General features: G+C 34.0%; 2 protein-coding genes across 3 annotated transcripts; both read right to left on the bottom strand.

Annotated features, from left to right (window-relative positions):
• Positions 1–7,021: 7,021 nt before the first annotated feature.
• Positions 7,022–8,142, bottom strand: LOC107190180. The gene is made up of 2 exons (XM_015578932.1): positions 7,924–8,142; positions 7,022–7,852 (listed from the first exon to the last, which is right to left on the bottom strand). The coding sequence occupies exons 1-2, from the start codon at positions 8,140–8,142 to the stop codon at positions 7,022–7,024; spliced, it is 1,050 nt and encodes a 349-aa protein (XP_015434418.1).
• Positions 8,143–11,306: 3,164 nt separating this feature from the next.
• LOC107190215 (nucleolar protein 14 homolog) lies at positions 11,307–15,043 on the bottom strand. Of its 2 annotated transcripts, none has more exons than XM_015578987.1 (6): positions 14,973–15,043; positions 12,669–14,401; positions 12,466–12,595; positions 12,219–12,383; positions 11,634–12,142; positions 11,307–11,553 (listed from the first exon to the last, which is right to left on the bottom strand). In XM_015578987.1, the coding sequence occupies exons 2-6, from the start codon at positions 14,357–14,359 to the stop codon at positions 11,307–11,309; spliced, it is 2,742 nt and encodes a 913-aa protein (XP_015434473.1). In that variant the 5' UTR covers positions 14,360–14,401; positions 14,973–15,043. The 2 variants fall into 2 exon arrangements, with proteins under 2 accessions (XP_015434473.1, XP_015434472.1); XM_015578986.1 differs by lacking the exon at positions 14,973–15,043 and adding an exon at positions 14,751–14,875.
• Between the last annotated feature and the right edge of the window lie 1,053 nt (positions 15,044–16,096).

Here is a 16,096-nt window from a genome sequence, read left to right on the forward strand (position 1 = left end):
TGGAAGCGGCAAAGAGAAGGCATACACAAAAAGAGAGACAGAGAAAGAGGAAATCGTTCACTGGCGCAGATGGTATGACATTGTGATCTATACAAATTACAAAGCATTAACAAGTAGTAGATATTTAAGATATAAATACACACACGTACACCTACGGTGACTTAGACACCAATTGTCTGATTATACACGCAATCGCGTGTATAACATATACAGAGAAAAAAAAGTAATAAGGAACACAAACACACGTTATTAAAGTGAGGACGACTACAGCGTACCTAACTGAAAAAAAATACGGAAAAAGAAAAAAACAAAAGAAACACAGAGAGACAGAGAAAGAGTTATAAGGAACAAGCAAAAAAGAAATAAAGAAAGAAAATCGTCTGACACGTAAAGAGTAAGCAAAGTAATATAAAAGAAACGGGGGAAAGAAAAAAACACATGGATTAACACACGTTTATATTGAACCATTAGTTGTCTATCGAATGTTCTCTTTTTTCTTTTTTTCATATAGCGGAGAAGGTGATTGTTAGAGAATAGCTTGGTGTTTCGTTTGCTGTTTTTACAAACGTGTTGTATGGTTGGCAATCGGCGTACCTGTTTTGGGGAGGGGGCGGGGGGGGATGGGGCGGATGTGTTAGACGGTATTTCTCGGAACTCGAGCGAGACAGAGAAAGAAAAACAAAAGGGGTAGCCGAGATCCACGACCACGTTTAAATATTTGGTGGGGCTTGACCACTACTGTTATCATTATCACTGCTATTATCACGTAGGGTTTTCATACCAGGTTTGGCGTTTCTCAGGCTGTACGTGCGTAGAACCAATGATATGTGTCCTGTTACTAATTATACGATAATAATCGGTTTCCTCCAATGGGGGAAAGAGAACAAGAGAGCGAGCGAGAAAGAGGAGTGTGCATGTGTTACCTTTCATTAAATCCTACACTTCTCGCTAGTGTAGCACCCCGTCGTCTATGACGGACCCGTTAGAATTAAACTTAAACCCGACCGCGCCGGACTTTTAAACTAGCAATTAAGCCCCGTTCATTCTTAGCTTGCGACCAGAGATTAAAAAAAAAAAAAGAAAAAGAGGCCATGGTATGTAAACCCTGCGCTTGCTGCAATTATTCTTATTATCATTATTATTATTACGATTATATTGTCATTATACTTATTATTACGATTATTCTCCTTATTATTACTATTAGCACCATTATTACCAGAACACTAAGCAGGTGTGTCCTGATCCACCGATCACAGGGGACCGGCCTTGAGCGGGCTGATTTTTGTCTTTTCCCTCTTCTTTTTTTCTTTCTTTAATTAACCCCACCCCGCCGTTCTCATTCTGTCACAAAACTGGGAACGGTAGAAATTAACACCCAACTTTTCAATCGGTTCCTTCGTACTACATACCATCGCTCCCGTCCTTTTCCCGTTTCTGCGTTAACCAATCTGCCCACTCGGGTCTGGCGTAGAGTTGGCGTATAGAGAACGTCTTATTAAATGTGTACTCGGGAAGGAAACTGCTGCGCGAGAGAAACGACAAGAAAACAGAAGGGAATAAAGAGAGAAAAAGAAAGATCGAACACCGGAAATCCCGAAACTCTTCGATCGATGACGTTAGATTTAGATTCGCGGCTACCACGAATCACCCGTCATACCTTCCAACCCCTTTCACCCCCCGCACAGTTTTTATCCAAAGTGAAGAGAGAGTGTGTGAAAAAGAAAAAGGGAATCTACCTTTAACCGTGGCGTTTTCTTTTCTTCTTCTTAACGCGCTCTCGCGTGCGTGTGTGTGTGTGCGTGCATGTATGTGTTCACGTGCGTGTATAGAGATAATCGACGACGGAGCGAGCTATCTCTTCGCGAAAGGAAGACAAAACGGAAGCACGGGGAACCGATTATGGAAATGATGCACCGTCAAAGGCGCATTGGGAAATCATTTGTTCCATTCTTTTCTTTTTTTAAATTATGAATCACCTTTTGATTACATGGGGCAACGTTTTTATATTATAGTTTCTTCAATGTATACCGTTGCATCACTGTCCAAATACAGAGTTCAGTTGTACGGCTGAACCCAATTTTGGGTCAATGCCATTGAAGTAGAACGCCTTTTGTAGCTAGACACATACACACACACACACACACACACACACATATACATCGTGGAATTGTAAATGTCACTTTAACCCTTCGCACTTATAGACCCGCAGTGACACATTCCTCGAAACAAAATCTTGACCTAATCTGAACAATGATCGATTATATTCTTCGAGCAACAACAACTGTGTTTTTAGGAGAAAATTGTTCTTTTACCACGATCGTTTTCCATCGCCCTTTTAGTTCGGAAGCTTTTCTGAAGTTGCTGGCCGACTCGCACAGAAAAGTTGACAAGTGCAAGGGGTTAAGAAACACGTAGAATACTTCTAGAGGACACGCATCTTCCAGTTTCGGTTCGAAGGAAGTTTATTAACGTACCGTTTAAACGTGTAATAATTATCACTGCCTGATATACCATGGCCTTGGTCTGCAGAGAATTAATAATTTGGCGTTTGGAAATGTAAAGCATCTCTAGGTTCGGCCACAGTTTATTATGTTTGCAAGTGCAGCAGCAGTCGTGCCTTTTGCATCCATATTCGTGTGTTTTTTGTTGTTGTAATTGTTTTCTTCTTCGTTCCCTTCGACAGGCTTCGGTTACCGAATTTTTGTAAATAGTTCTAAGGAGTATGCACAATATTATCGATATTTGGGCACTCTGCATTCCAATAGTCCAGGGATATACGATAAGCCACCAGGCAACAGGACAAACTTGAACTTTGTATTATAATGTTCTCCAATGAATTAACTTTCATGTAACTTCATCTGAGTTATTAGCTCCTGTTCCTACGTAATATTCGAAATATGCAGCTCGAATTTTTAACCCTTTTGACACGATCGACTGTACGCGACGATTCAATATGGCGGCTAGCGACTTCGTCATCGTTGTACCTTGGTTTCGGTAATTATATGCAGGCCAGATGTGCATTTTTACCGACAACGTTTCCTGTTGTATTATGTCTTATTTCGTCTCTGAACAATGATAATAATTTCTCATCTCTTATGAAAAATTCAAGGCGAACGTCCATCGTATCGATCTCTTGATCGTTAACCAGCAAATTCGCGGCGTTTGTCGTGCCGAAAGGGTTAATCAGACATCTGAACTTCATTGCAAAACAATCTTTGTACATAATGGAATCGTCTCTCCGGTGTGATTCTCTCAATCGCATCTCGCGATGCATTGTTTCCGATATCGGTGAAAAGTAGCAGAAAAACTCGAGGGACGTTTAATAGTTCGCAGCTCTCGAACGTTATTTATTTCGAGAAACGGTAAACAGCATAATATTATTGTTATATAAACTAATCAAGTCAAGTTCTCGACATGTCACGAGCACCAGGATGTCGGACACGGTTCGTACTAATTATTTCTTCGGATCAACGTTTTTTCTCGCCATAGTTTGTAATATTTTTAATATATTAACTAACTAAAGGAACAAGGAGTTGTCGGTAGCGGCGGAGGGGGGGGGCGAAAGATCAGAACCGTATAACAAATTGCTTACGATTGTCAAGGTGATGGTTAGATTCATCGTGTAGATCATGACTGGCAACGACCTTTCGTTCGCGATTAGAAAAGAAAGACGAGTAAAGAGGATGTTATCCAGGAGAGCAATTTCAGCAGAGATCGCGGGAAAAGTGAAAAGAACCACTTGTACACGTATACACGCATGCTGTGAATACGTGTGGTCGTGTACACGCGTATTTGTTGGGCTAAATTCGAGAAAGATGAAAATCGTAGAAAGAGAGAATGTGTGTGTGTGTGTGTGTGTGTGTGAATGAAAGAAAGAGAGAGAGAAAGTAATAAATAACGATAAGAGGAACCGACACTCACTTTTAAGTATGACAGCTGTCCGTCTATTTGACTTGTGTGTTCGACAAGAAGAAAAAAATGAAATTGATAAGAAAAAAATACATGAACAAAAAAATTTAGACAAAAATAGAAACGGTACCACTACGGCTCACGCGTTTGAAGACAAAATATTAAACAAACAAACAAACAAAAATAAGATTCATCGCCTCGATGTTAAATGTAACACGTTTTACAAGGTAACAGAGGATTTCATTTTATAACATTTCTACTGTCTATACTTTCACCCGGACATTCTCACAAGTAGACGAAAGAAATAGAGGCGGTCCATACGTTCCAACTAACTCCTCACCCCCACCCCCTACACCCGTTTCTGCCAATAGCAAGTGTGCTACACGTTAAGCGCGTGTTTGGTACACGTTCTGGTTGCAAGCGTTTCCTCCTGTGATCGAGAATAAAAAGTTTTCACTTCGGATGGTTTAAATTTTGTGCCACGGCGAACACTGTATAGAGTTAGAGAAAAATCAATCCATTCCGCTGAAAGGACCCGGGCGATTATCCGATTATAATTGTCAAAGTTTTGTATATGTTTACTTCATACTAGTTTACAAAATGAAAAGTATAAATTGAAGATTCTTTGTCGAATAAGCCGAATTTAAAGTCAGAGCGAGGAACGCTTGCACTCTCCGCGACAATGGGTCCCGAACACGAGCCGTAGTTCCTTTTCGTTTCTCAGCAAAGGTGCAATAAAAGAGAGAGAGAGAGCAATGGCTTTTTCAGCGTTCGCCTTCGATATTCTAAAATGAATTATTATCATTTAGAGGTCTTGTCGATATTGTAGAACTCGTCTCTGAACGTCCGCGCGAGTTGTTTTAGGAAAAGGACATTTTATATCTTCGAGGTGTAGCACAAAACACATGCATATTACGTGCATAAACATGTAGGAATTAAATGTTGGACTTTAACGATTTTAATCGCTTCTGTTAAACGAAAAGAAAAAAAAACAAAGAGGTTTCACAACCGAACTCGGTGAAAATTATGATTAAATCAAAAGAGTAATATTACTTGGACTTACACAATGAATGCCTATTCTTTGATCACACTGCTTACGTGCAGGGCGATTCATATGTACCAGAATGGAAAAAGCACACAAGGAGGGATTATTATCGGTGATTTTTTCAACAATGTATGCTTGTATATTTTTTGCGTTAATGCATTTGTTTTCTTTTCTAATTTATTGTTTGCTTTTAATTTGAAAGCGGGTTTGTGTAGTTAATACCAATTATATGAATCATCCTGTACAACGAATGGAGTTCCTGGAAGAACATCGCTTGAGAGGTTGCCACAAAAAAAGTATAAAGTCTGATTTATACTATCCGTTAACACACAAAGACGCTTAATGTTCGTGTAATCAGGCCGAGCCCAATCCAAAAATTCCATGCACAATAATGCCTATTATTTGATAATGTTTGCTCGTGTATCCTTGCAAGATATTTATTTAGACGAAAATAACAAGAAAACGGAAAGAAAAGTATGCGACACCTGCGTTCTTCCCGGTACTCTGTCATTTCTTTCTTTCTTTTTCCATAAACGATCCTTTAAGGTATATTGACCTAAATCATCATCCACAGAAGATCCTACACTGTACTCTTGGCTTCGACAGGTAACACAGAAGTCGCCAGGTGGTATAAAGAACAAAACGGAAAAACGACAGGCCGATCAGCGGCAACGTGAATCCTTGAAAAGACGCAAGTCCTTGCCGCGCCAGGCTGAATCGTCTTCCATCAATCCTGAAAAATCCATCCCCGTCCCTGTCCTACAAGTCCCGATGTCCAATGATATCCCAATGACGTCCGGTTCCCCTGTAACAACATCGAGCGCTAGCAAATGCACGGTGTCCGAGGAAAATATTCTTAACGGTTCGTCGACATCGCAGGAGATTCAAGGAGTGTGCCCGGTTTAGAAACGGCCCAAGTTTAGTACCGCCGCGCAAGTTCTCGGCGTCGAGCGCGCCACAGCCTACGCACGTTTAGGCGATTGGGACGCGACCGTGATGTATCGTTTCTTAGATTTGTTCTTTTACGTTCTGCAGTTTGTGTAGCGAATGTTTCGTGCGTAGTTTAACTTCCCTCTTGATACGGGTAAATTCGTGTCCTGTGTGGGTGCAGTTGCTTGTTGGATTGTCGAAGAGTTCAGATTGTTTTCAAACGGGTACGGTTTTCAAGCCACCGCGGCGAATAGTGCGCGTGCGCGGTCAGTGAATTTTCTGATACTTCGAACGAACCTTGTTCATGGAAAATTTCATCTTTTTACATCATATTACGAATGTTAGAATACTAATTTGAAAGAAGTATCTTTTCTTAAGTCCAAATTCTGTTCTGAACGTTACGAGGTACCCTAAGTGGTTTGAATTTTAAGCGTTACTTCGACAGCACTAACAGCCTTTAGATTCAAATCTTGGAAATAAACACTATTGAAAGGTAATTTTAGTCATCGATGAATTTAGTAATTCTTCCAATAGAAGTTCAGAATACGGAATTTCTTAAAGTGTTTTAAAAATTTTTTTCAATTTGTACCCAAGTACTTTATTAATTGTTATCTAAGTTAAACGCTTAGGTACCATGGATAAATTTGATTTAATTTGACATGAATTTCTGTTTCTTATTTACTCGTTTGTTGTAGCGAGGATGGACCGGTATTGTTAGATTAACGTTGCTTGTTTTTCTATGAGACATAGAGATAAGTTTTGTGATAAACATAGATGGTTAATGATTGCATTCGACCAGAGTTTCGCGTAGCACTACATTAGACATAGTTAGGTAGGGAACACGATATGGTAACACCTGTTCTACGCGAGTAATAACTTAATTTACTTATTACATTCTGTTCAGACATATTAAATTTATATTATGCAACCAAATAGTAATTTAATAAAAATACTTTCTTTTCATACAATAACATTAAATCTTTATTTAAATGCGTTAGTTTCTCTTACTTTATATTTGAAACAAATACATTTCTCACTCTTTAAAATAAAACCAATGATATAAAGTATAATATGTACAGTAGTTTTAATATTTCGAAATAGAACAATTTTATTCTTAATTACACATACACGTTTTCATTAAATACTGTCCGAATTGGAAAGTTGTTCTCCAAATAATTTCAACCACTGGGGGAAATGTGACAGCAAAGTTATTGCAGTATCTTTATCCTCGGAATGTATGTTTTTTAATACTCTTAAGGCAGTATTCTTAGAGTCATCTGTATGATATGTAGGTTCTATATGCAACAAAATCACAATAGATTGCAAGTTTCTCGGATAAAGGTCTAAAATATCTTTACCTTGATTTTCACAACATTCTTTAATACGATTCAAAATTGATTGTATAAAACTTATTACTACAGGACAATGATCTAAATGTACAAGCAATTCTTTTAAAAAGGCACATACTAGAAGGAAAATACATGAAGACTCACTAGCAAATTCAAATAACTGATCTACCATATTTACACCCTCTGAATTGTTTGTATTATCATCATCATTTAAATCTGTACAAGACGACACAAGATAATTTAGCAATGGTTGTTCTATCAGCTTGCATCTTTGCGAATCATATATATTTTCTACTGTTGAAAGTTCAAGATTCAAATTTGATTTCTTTTGCACAGCATAACATAATAATCGTTCACTTTCATCACAAGATTCCAATTCTGTAAGTTTGACAAGCAGTTTTTCTACATGATACTTATAATATGAATCTGTAGATGCCAAGCACATTAAAGCACTAGTTAATGGTAACAGATTTTCAGTTGAATCACATGTATACATGAAATCATTTGTCAAATGTTTGTCCAACAGACTTCTAAGAAATGTAGATGTTTGCTTTCCATCTCTAAATATTGGGAACTTTTTAAATGCCTCAGATATCCTACACCAATCTCGTAGAACATCCTGAAACAAATCAACATTATGAAATACTATAATGAAATTACGTGTAAATTTACAATCAGAGAAATACATACAATTATATTAAGTCTCACAGTATAACGTTGATAAGCTTCCTTTGATACCTTGTAAGACAACAAATTTGTCAAAGATAAACATAATGCGTTAAATATATTACTAGATGTTGGTAAAAATTTTTCTTCGTTTATTAATTTTTGATAGTCCTCTGAGTTTTCAAGATCTTTTGTGGCACTTTCACAACTGCATAATACTGCTTTCAGAATTCTGTCATCCATAGCCTCTCAATAATTTTGAACTATTCTTGGTGAAATAAAAAATTAAATAAAAAGAATGTAAAAATTGATTTTGTTATTTCATAGTTGAAAAAATATTGTGAAACTTGTTTAAAAACATCACAATCTATTTATATTACGATTAATATTTAATACATTTCGTTTTGAAGACTTTTATGGTACCGTGTTGGTTAGAGCGTTCTCTTATATGATCCAATATGATCCTATTATATTTTATATATGTACATTTCAAATTTTATAAATTATTGTTGTAAACTATTTTTTTACAATTAATAAGTGTACATACATAGAATAATATGCAAGAATTTATATATGATTTAAACAAACAACATATTTCTTTTTTTATATATTTATATGTATGTATATGTACATATATACATAGATTTCCATGACTGTTAATTAATCGAATATGGATTATGAAAGAAATAAATACATATCGCTTCATGATACCATCATATTCGTAATACTTCAGTTAAATTGTCTATATAAATAATCGCGATAAATGTACAACATAATTATTAGTAGAATGTATTAAGTAAATCATATTTGTTTTATATAAATATTAATTTTATAATCAGTTTGACATCTGATGGGAGCAATAAAATAATGGACCGTGTGACAAATAACAACTATATGTATAACTTGGAATTGCAGTCACTACATTATTGGTATAAGCATGCTCCATTGCAGAATCAATCATTTAAATATAACAATATAATGAAGATTATGCAGAATACAATTTACAAAACTGATATCATAGACATCAGTAGTCAAGAAGTTACAAAGTAAGGATCATAAAGCTTAATTACACAATAATTAGCAATCTGATTAATTTCATATGTTATGTGGTTTTATTCAAAGGTCACACATTAGTTATTATGATAGAGAAATTTTAAAAAATGTCTTTGAACATTGGAAAATGTATGTTGTACACAAATTACATACAAGAAGAGCTACGTATAAAGCAAACTATTTTTATTACAAAAAGCTCCAAAAGAAAGTTCTGTATGCATTATCCAAGAATGTATTGTTAAAATGGAAACATATTGTTTCATGTACAGATATTTGTACTAATAAACTAGCAATTTCTTTAAATTGTAAGAAAGCTGAAGTACATTGCCGTAAAGTTTTATTAAGGCAATATTTCACATGTTGGTGCAAGTATATTGCAATTAGACTTAAAGAAACTACATTGTTAGAAAAGGCTATTACATTTTATAACTCCTACTGCTTAAACAAATTTATAATGTATTGGAAGGTGTACATAATACATCGAAAGCGAAAGAAAGTTATACAAGATAGAGCAGATGAGGTAGTATTTAAATTTAATTTATAATTGAAATGGGCACCGTTATTTCTTCATTCTTAAAGTAATTTATAATATAGGTGTACAAGCTTCATTTAAAAAAGATTTTACAAAGATGTATGAGAGCTTGGATAAGTATTTGTGAATTCACTGTTCAAAAATCACAACTTGAAAATGCAGTTCTACATTATAAAAATAAATTGTTTAAAAAGTATTTCAGTGCTTGGACGAAATACCATGATTCAAAAATTGAGAAATCAATTACATATGAGTATGTGCAGGAATATAGTAAGAAGAAATTAGTGAAACAGTATTTTGAGCAGTTTATTATGGTAGTATATTTAAGAAATTAATTTATTCATTACATTTGTAAACATTTTAATTATATTCAACACACGTCCATGACAGTGCGTAAAGGAGTCCCTTGCTGATAAGATAGCCCAAGCAAACGCTGAAACATTTAACAATTTTAAATGCTTGCAAAGAGGATTTTATGCATGGCGGAGGTGGTATGATGAAAAGGTTCAAAATCTAATAAAAATGCATGAAATCAAAAGTATATTTGAAAACACAAACAAACGTACAGCCTTTGATAATTGGCGTTTATATGTATATGAAAAAAAGTGTAGAAAAAGAAAGTCGTTTTTATCGCAAAATTTTTATAAAAGGAAACTGATAACGAAGTATTTAAAAAATCTTTATCATTATGCTGCTTATAGAAAGCAAAAACAAATGAAATTATCTTACTTAAATAATAGAAGCGACGCAATTATTCGCCACTTACAAAATGTTTATATTGAAAAATGGAGAATGGCACTTCATATTGTTGTACAAGAAAAACGAAAATTAAGCTATGCAATCGAATTTTGGGAATTGAATTTATCGCGTAAATACTTCCTTTATTGGAAAGAATTTTCTCAAAACTACAGAATGAAGGAACTTCGTAAGAAAAAATTAAATGATCTCGCTTCCGACTTTCTATTAAAAAAATACATTTTACATTGGCGTACTAAGTTACAAAATATACTTGAAATTAACAGAAAAGAACTTTATATAATATCAATAATAAATCATAAAATTATGAGAAAACATTTGTATTTCTGGAAACAATACATTGTCCAAAAAGTAACAAAGAGAAATAATATTGATGCAGCAAAAGAATTGCATAAGAAATTCTTTTTACGACAAGGATTGAAAGAAATTTTAAAAAGTACTCTACACAATATCGATTATCGATACTACTTGCAACTAGAAAATGCAACAATAAGATGTTTCAAAAAGTTTGAAATTTTAAAAGAATATTTCGATAAATGGCAACGAACAATTTATTTAAAGAATAACGCGAAATCATTACATAAAGTTACCAGAAATAAAAATTTTCAGTTTATTCCACCTGAAACTTCATATAATATATTTAACAGTAGTAAAAACGTAAGTTTAGTTTTGCCAGAATACATGAAGAAGAAAAATTCGATTCCTACAGTTTCTGACTCATTTGTCACACTCCCACTAGAAAACTGGTCATGCAATTTCTTTCAATTGCATTGAAATGAAAGATGAATGTGCAGTATATACCTGATCTTAAACGTAATTAAGTAAATTTACACAATATACTTTATTATAATTACATCATTTATGTACACATCATTATCTTAGACGATATCAGTCTTCATAATACAATCGCTGTACTGTACTAGAAATGAGTGAAAAAGTCGAAACATTTTAAGACGATAATATATAATTTCAAAATTGTTTAGTTACACTTTGAAGTACAAAAATCGTATGTGTCGCTAATATAGCGATCATGATTATTTGATTGTAGTTAAAGTTTCTTACAATATTACTTTTTTCTTTTCAATTTCTTCAATTCACTCTGTTGCGTTGCAGCATCACCGAAGATTTCTTTTACTTTACGTTTACGTTCTTCGTCGCCCTTTATTTGCTGTTTGATTTGTACCTTCGCTATGAACGCTCTATCCCTTCGTATTTCACGAACAGCACCTTTCATTTCCTTCTTATATTTATGCAACAATTTTTCTCTTTCTGCTTTCTCCTTGCTCATTGTCTTATGTTTCTTACCATCGTACCTACAAAAACGTTTAATATGTGTAATTTACTTGAAGCATACCCGTATATTAAATTAATGTAGTTTACAATTGATACATACACTGCTTCAATTCGAGGTTCATACAACCTGAGTGGTTTTGGCTTTTTCTTCTCCAGTACAATGTATTCCAATTTCCTTTTTTTTAATTCCTTCAAGTCTTTTCTTAATTGTTTAATATGCTTCTTGACAGTCGATGGATACTCGTGGAACGCATTTGCTGTAAGCAATTTCAATGTTGGTTCGAAAATCGAATATGCAGCTTCTAATTCTTGTAATTGGTTCTTGAATTCACGCATTAAATTAACAGCCGTTAACAAAGCCCTTATCTTGAATTCATCGGTTAGTTCTCCTAGTAGTAAATCCTCAGCTTTCATAAGTGCGTTACTCGGTTCAATATCTAGATTCGTCTGATCATCATCAAGTACCAACAAATTACTTAATTCTCCATTTGTTTTGAAGGGTGGTATAATTTTTATCCCTTGAATCGAGTGTTTTGGCGTGGATACATAAATTACTCCACGTAAGAAATTTATCACAGATGGAGAAAATCGTTTGCTTAGTACCGTGTACTGTAAATATAATTTAAAAGAATTTATGCGATGTTGTTACAACATATTGCTGGAGTAAAAGTAAGATAGTTTGTACCTCTAAAACAAGTGTACATATGAGAAGGCCTTTTGAAATATCTGCTTTATTTTTAACATGACACCTAAGTAAGCATTGGGTCATAAATATCAAGCAAGGTGTAACGACAGGATGTCGAAAATCGGATGTTGGAAATATTAAAGAAACCAATTTGAAGAAAATCAACTGAAACAAGAAACGTTTTCATCAGATTACATTCAACTTAATAAAACAAGGTTCTTCTAAAGTAATTATATGCTGAACATACTGTATCTAGATTAGGATATTTCTTCTTATGTTTCTCAAACTCTGCATGTTTCTCTTTAATTATTTCTTGTATACACATTTTAGCATTTTCTGAATTCATGTGTGCTAAATCATATACAAATGGACATAATCTGAAAGAATTAAATATGATAAATCACAGGTAACACGAGTAATTAAACTTGTTATTTACAAATTGTATATTACCTATCAAAAATTTGAAAACAGTCAACTACACTGTTTACATCATCTTCTACAGCACAATCATTTATGTGCTGTAATAAAAATAAAAATAAATTTGATAACTTTTCTTTATTTTTGCCATCTAATGTCCAGTGATTGCATTTTATGATACGATCAATAATAACTGACTGATATTCAGCATTATGATTCTCCAACAATTTTTGCAATTCCTCGTAAGTCTGTGGTGCTGCATAGGTGTAAGGCAATTCTTTCCTTGCTTTCTCCATAATTTCTTTTCTTTTTAATAAATCGTCTCTAATTTTTTGTTTCTTGTTTTTATTTTCTACTTCTGTGATGTTTGTATCAGGTTCCGACTTTAATATTGATTTTCCTTTTGTGAAACTGGAAGTTCTCTTTTCAGTGACAAAACTTTCATGATTTTTTGCAAATGAAACACTCCTTTTGCATGATGTGCTTTCTTCCTCCTCACTAGAAAATTCTGAGACTTTTAAGTCTGATAAATCTTCTTCAGAACTTTCAGGTTCAGAGAGTTCTTCATCAGAATTTTTTTCTGAATTTTCCTCAGCGGCATTTTCTACTTTTCTTTCTTCCTTATTGATACTACTAATTTGAAGAGCATCTATCTGTACAATTTCTTGGCTATCTACAATTTCAGAAGCATCACTGTTTTTTGCATCACTAACATAGTTATTCTCATTGTCCGAATCCTCTTCCATATTTTTAGCTGAAGCATTGCCTTCGTCAACTTTATCAGTCATAGTTTCTAATGCAAAACCATCATCAAGATCGTCTGCAGATTTATGTTTAATTGCATTATTTGAATCATTCACAAATCCTTTCATTCTTGCTAATCGATCTGCTTCAAGGGCCTCTAACTTTTCCTTGTCCTCTTTTATAATTTCTTCTTGAGATTTTAATTTATCAGTTGGCATACCTCTAGCTTCAAACTTTAATGTTCGCACAGCAATGTCATAATCATCAGCTTTGGATTTATTAGTTGCCTCTTCAATTGTTTTATTAGCTGCGGTTACAATTGGAAGGAGATCTCTCCATTCTGAATCAAGTTTTTCTGTTAAATCTATGGTTTGTTCACGTATCTTTTGCTTCTCAGCTTTACGTTTCTTTGATTCTGCTATAAGTTCATCAATGAGATCCTTTCGAGACTTTCCAGATTCAGATTTTGACAGAATACCACCACCAAAATGTGCCTCCCCAACAAATTTATTATCTAGTTTTCCTGTCTTGTTTTCATTGTCACTAAATTCGTCATCACTCTTTGGATCATCGAACTTCTCAATCTCCTCCAAAGTTTGACCCCTGTGTGTCAATATTTCTTCATTGTTTAAACTGTAAATATTTTTCTTCTTGTGAGCTTTCATTCGTTCCACAGCAAATCTAGCCATAGCTTTATCCTCCTCATTCATAGCAACATTCTTTTCACCTATACGTTTATCTAAGAACACATTATCTTTATTTTTCAATTTGTATTCCTGAAGAAGTGTTCCCTTGCGTTTCTGAATTGCTTTCGTACGGGATACTCCTGGAAGTCCTTTGTCTGTTTTGCTTCTTTTCCCCAAAACATTTTGTTTGTCTCTGTTTATATGCACCTCAAATGGATTTAAGCTTTTTTTGTTTTGCTGATTTCGTTTTCTCTGAGAAAGTTCTGATAATTGTTTCTTCTTTGCTTTAACCATTGTCAATTCTTTTTATATCCACATGAAGTATAACTCTGTATGCTGAAACAGAAATTGAGTTTTCAAGATTAATTAATAGATTGAACGTTTTATTACAAATTAAATACAACTATTTTATGTAATATGCAGATATGAATATTCATAACAAAATATTTTGTTTATGAACCCAATGTAAACCAAACCAAAGTCGACTACAGATTTCATGCATTTGTGACATTTACAAATATGTTGAACATAACGACATAACGGTTTAACGAGGATGAATACAATTTTAGTTCAATTTCCCATCTAATAAATGCATCAGATGATAACCTACATTTTTTTTTGTTATGGTTTTTGTAAAATCGTCCATGAAAATTTAAATTTACATAAACTAAATTATTACTTTTACCTCTGTTACCTATAAATGAAGTATAGTAATTATGAATAACTAAGAAATAATCTCTTTAAATTCGTAACCCCCTCCTTAAAATGTACGTATAATACAGTTCTATATAAAAAAGAATTTTAAACCACACCATGTAATAATTGATGTGAGTAATACGATTTGAATAGAACCATTGACATTAATGTTTTACTTAAACAATTTTTAAATAAAAATCAGCTGTTTCACCGTTAAACACGTGTTTTGAATTTGTGATACTTCATGATATTCCATAGACATATGTAATAGACTGCGCGGTCTTATGGTAGAGCTGAAATTGACACAGAAGGACAGAAGTAGTACTGGAGTAACTCTCTCTCTCTCTTGCTCGCACATCGCAGAAGGTGGAGGAAAAATCGCACTGATTGGGGTACAAGGGGAACAAAGTAGTCACAGTTTGGGTTGAATCGACATTACCAAGGTATCGATACTTTTACTCATAACTACCCACATAACACTGACATGCCTAATATGTGCCTTTTAGATACCCCATAAATGATACAGTATCTGTAATCCTGTCTGAAAAGATATCTATTCGGCCGCCGAAAAGATATCGAAGGTTATTGTAAAGACTCCCTCTAAAATACAGTAATCTGAATGATATCTTTCTGGTAACTTTTTTCAGATATCTGTAACAATGACTTTTTTCAGAAGTCTTACGGTATCTGCAGATGACTATGGTTTAGTGTAGAGATGGCGTGCAAAATCACTAACGGTGATTTATCACAGTGATCGCCGAATCACGATCACGATCGTGATTTAACTTCATTCGCGACCGTGATTGCGATTTTTTTATCTTGAGTGAATTTGCACACTGCAATTGTAAGTCATTAATCTTTAAACAGAAACACGTATTCAATATGATTTTACGATGAATTACATTACTGTGTTTGAAAATCAATAGAAAAAACAAGAAATTCTAAAAGAATGATTTGCTAGGTAACATGTAGATTATAATTTATAATCATTAATTTATTCATTATTCTTCATTATTTCTAATTATTCCTTCACTGTATATGATATACAGTGATAACCACTGACTAGGTATAAAATATACCTATCATCCAATGCTTTTTTCTGTTACACGTTCATAGGGCTCGTAACCCTGTTACCATTTTAGTGTCAATACCCGACGTTACCGATAAAGCATGAATTCGGAGTATTATTAGCACAAATGAAATGTTATATACTTCATTCATGTTGCGAGTGTCTACATGATTTGACGAGAATAAAAATATCCGATGCTTCAGTTTAAGGTTAAGGGATAAATATGACAGTCATGAAACATGAAACGGAAAAGTATATATTTTTTC

Source organism: Dufourea novaeangliae, unplaced genomic scaffold, assembly GCF_001272555.1.
Source record: "Dufourea novaeangliae isolate 0120121106 unplaced genomic scaffold, ASM127255v1 scaffold168, whole genome shotgun sequence".
NCBI lineage: Eukaryota > Metazoa > Arthropoda > Insecta > Hymenoptera > Halictidae > Dufourea > Dufourea novaeangliae.

What these genes read in the sequence shown, in the direction of transcription:
- LOC107190180 (XM_015578932.1), bottom strand. Translation starts at nt 8,142, where the DNA reads ATGGATGACAGAATTCTGAAAGCAGTATTATGCAGTTGTGAAAGTGCC. An exon ending in CTGTGAGACTTAATATAATT is followed by an intron (nt 7,853 to 7,923) that starts GTATGTATTTCT and finishes GATTTGTTTCAG; the next exon opens with GATGTTCTACGAGATTGGTG.
- LOC107190215 (XM_015578987.1), bottom strand. Translation starts at nt 14,359, where the DNA reads ATGGTTAAAGCAAAGAAGAAACAATTATCAGAACTTTCTCAGAGAAAA. An exon ending in TGTTTTCAAATTTTTGATAG is followed by an intron (nt 12,596 to 12,668) that starts GTAATATACAAT and finishes TAATTCTTTCAG; the next exon opens with ATTATGTCCATTTGTATATG. An exon ending in GAACCTCGAATTGAAGCAGT is followed by an intron (nt 11,554 to 11,633) that starts GTATGTATCAAT and finishes ACGTTTTTGTAG; the next exon opens with GTACGATGGTAAGAAACATA.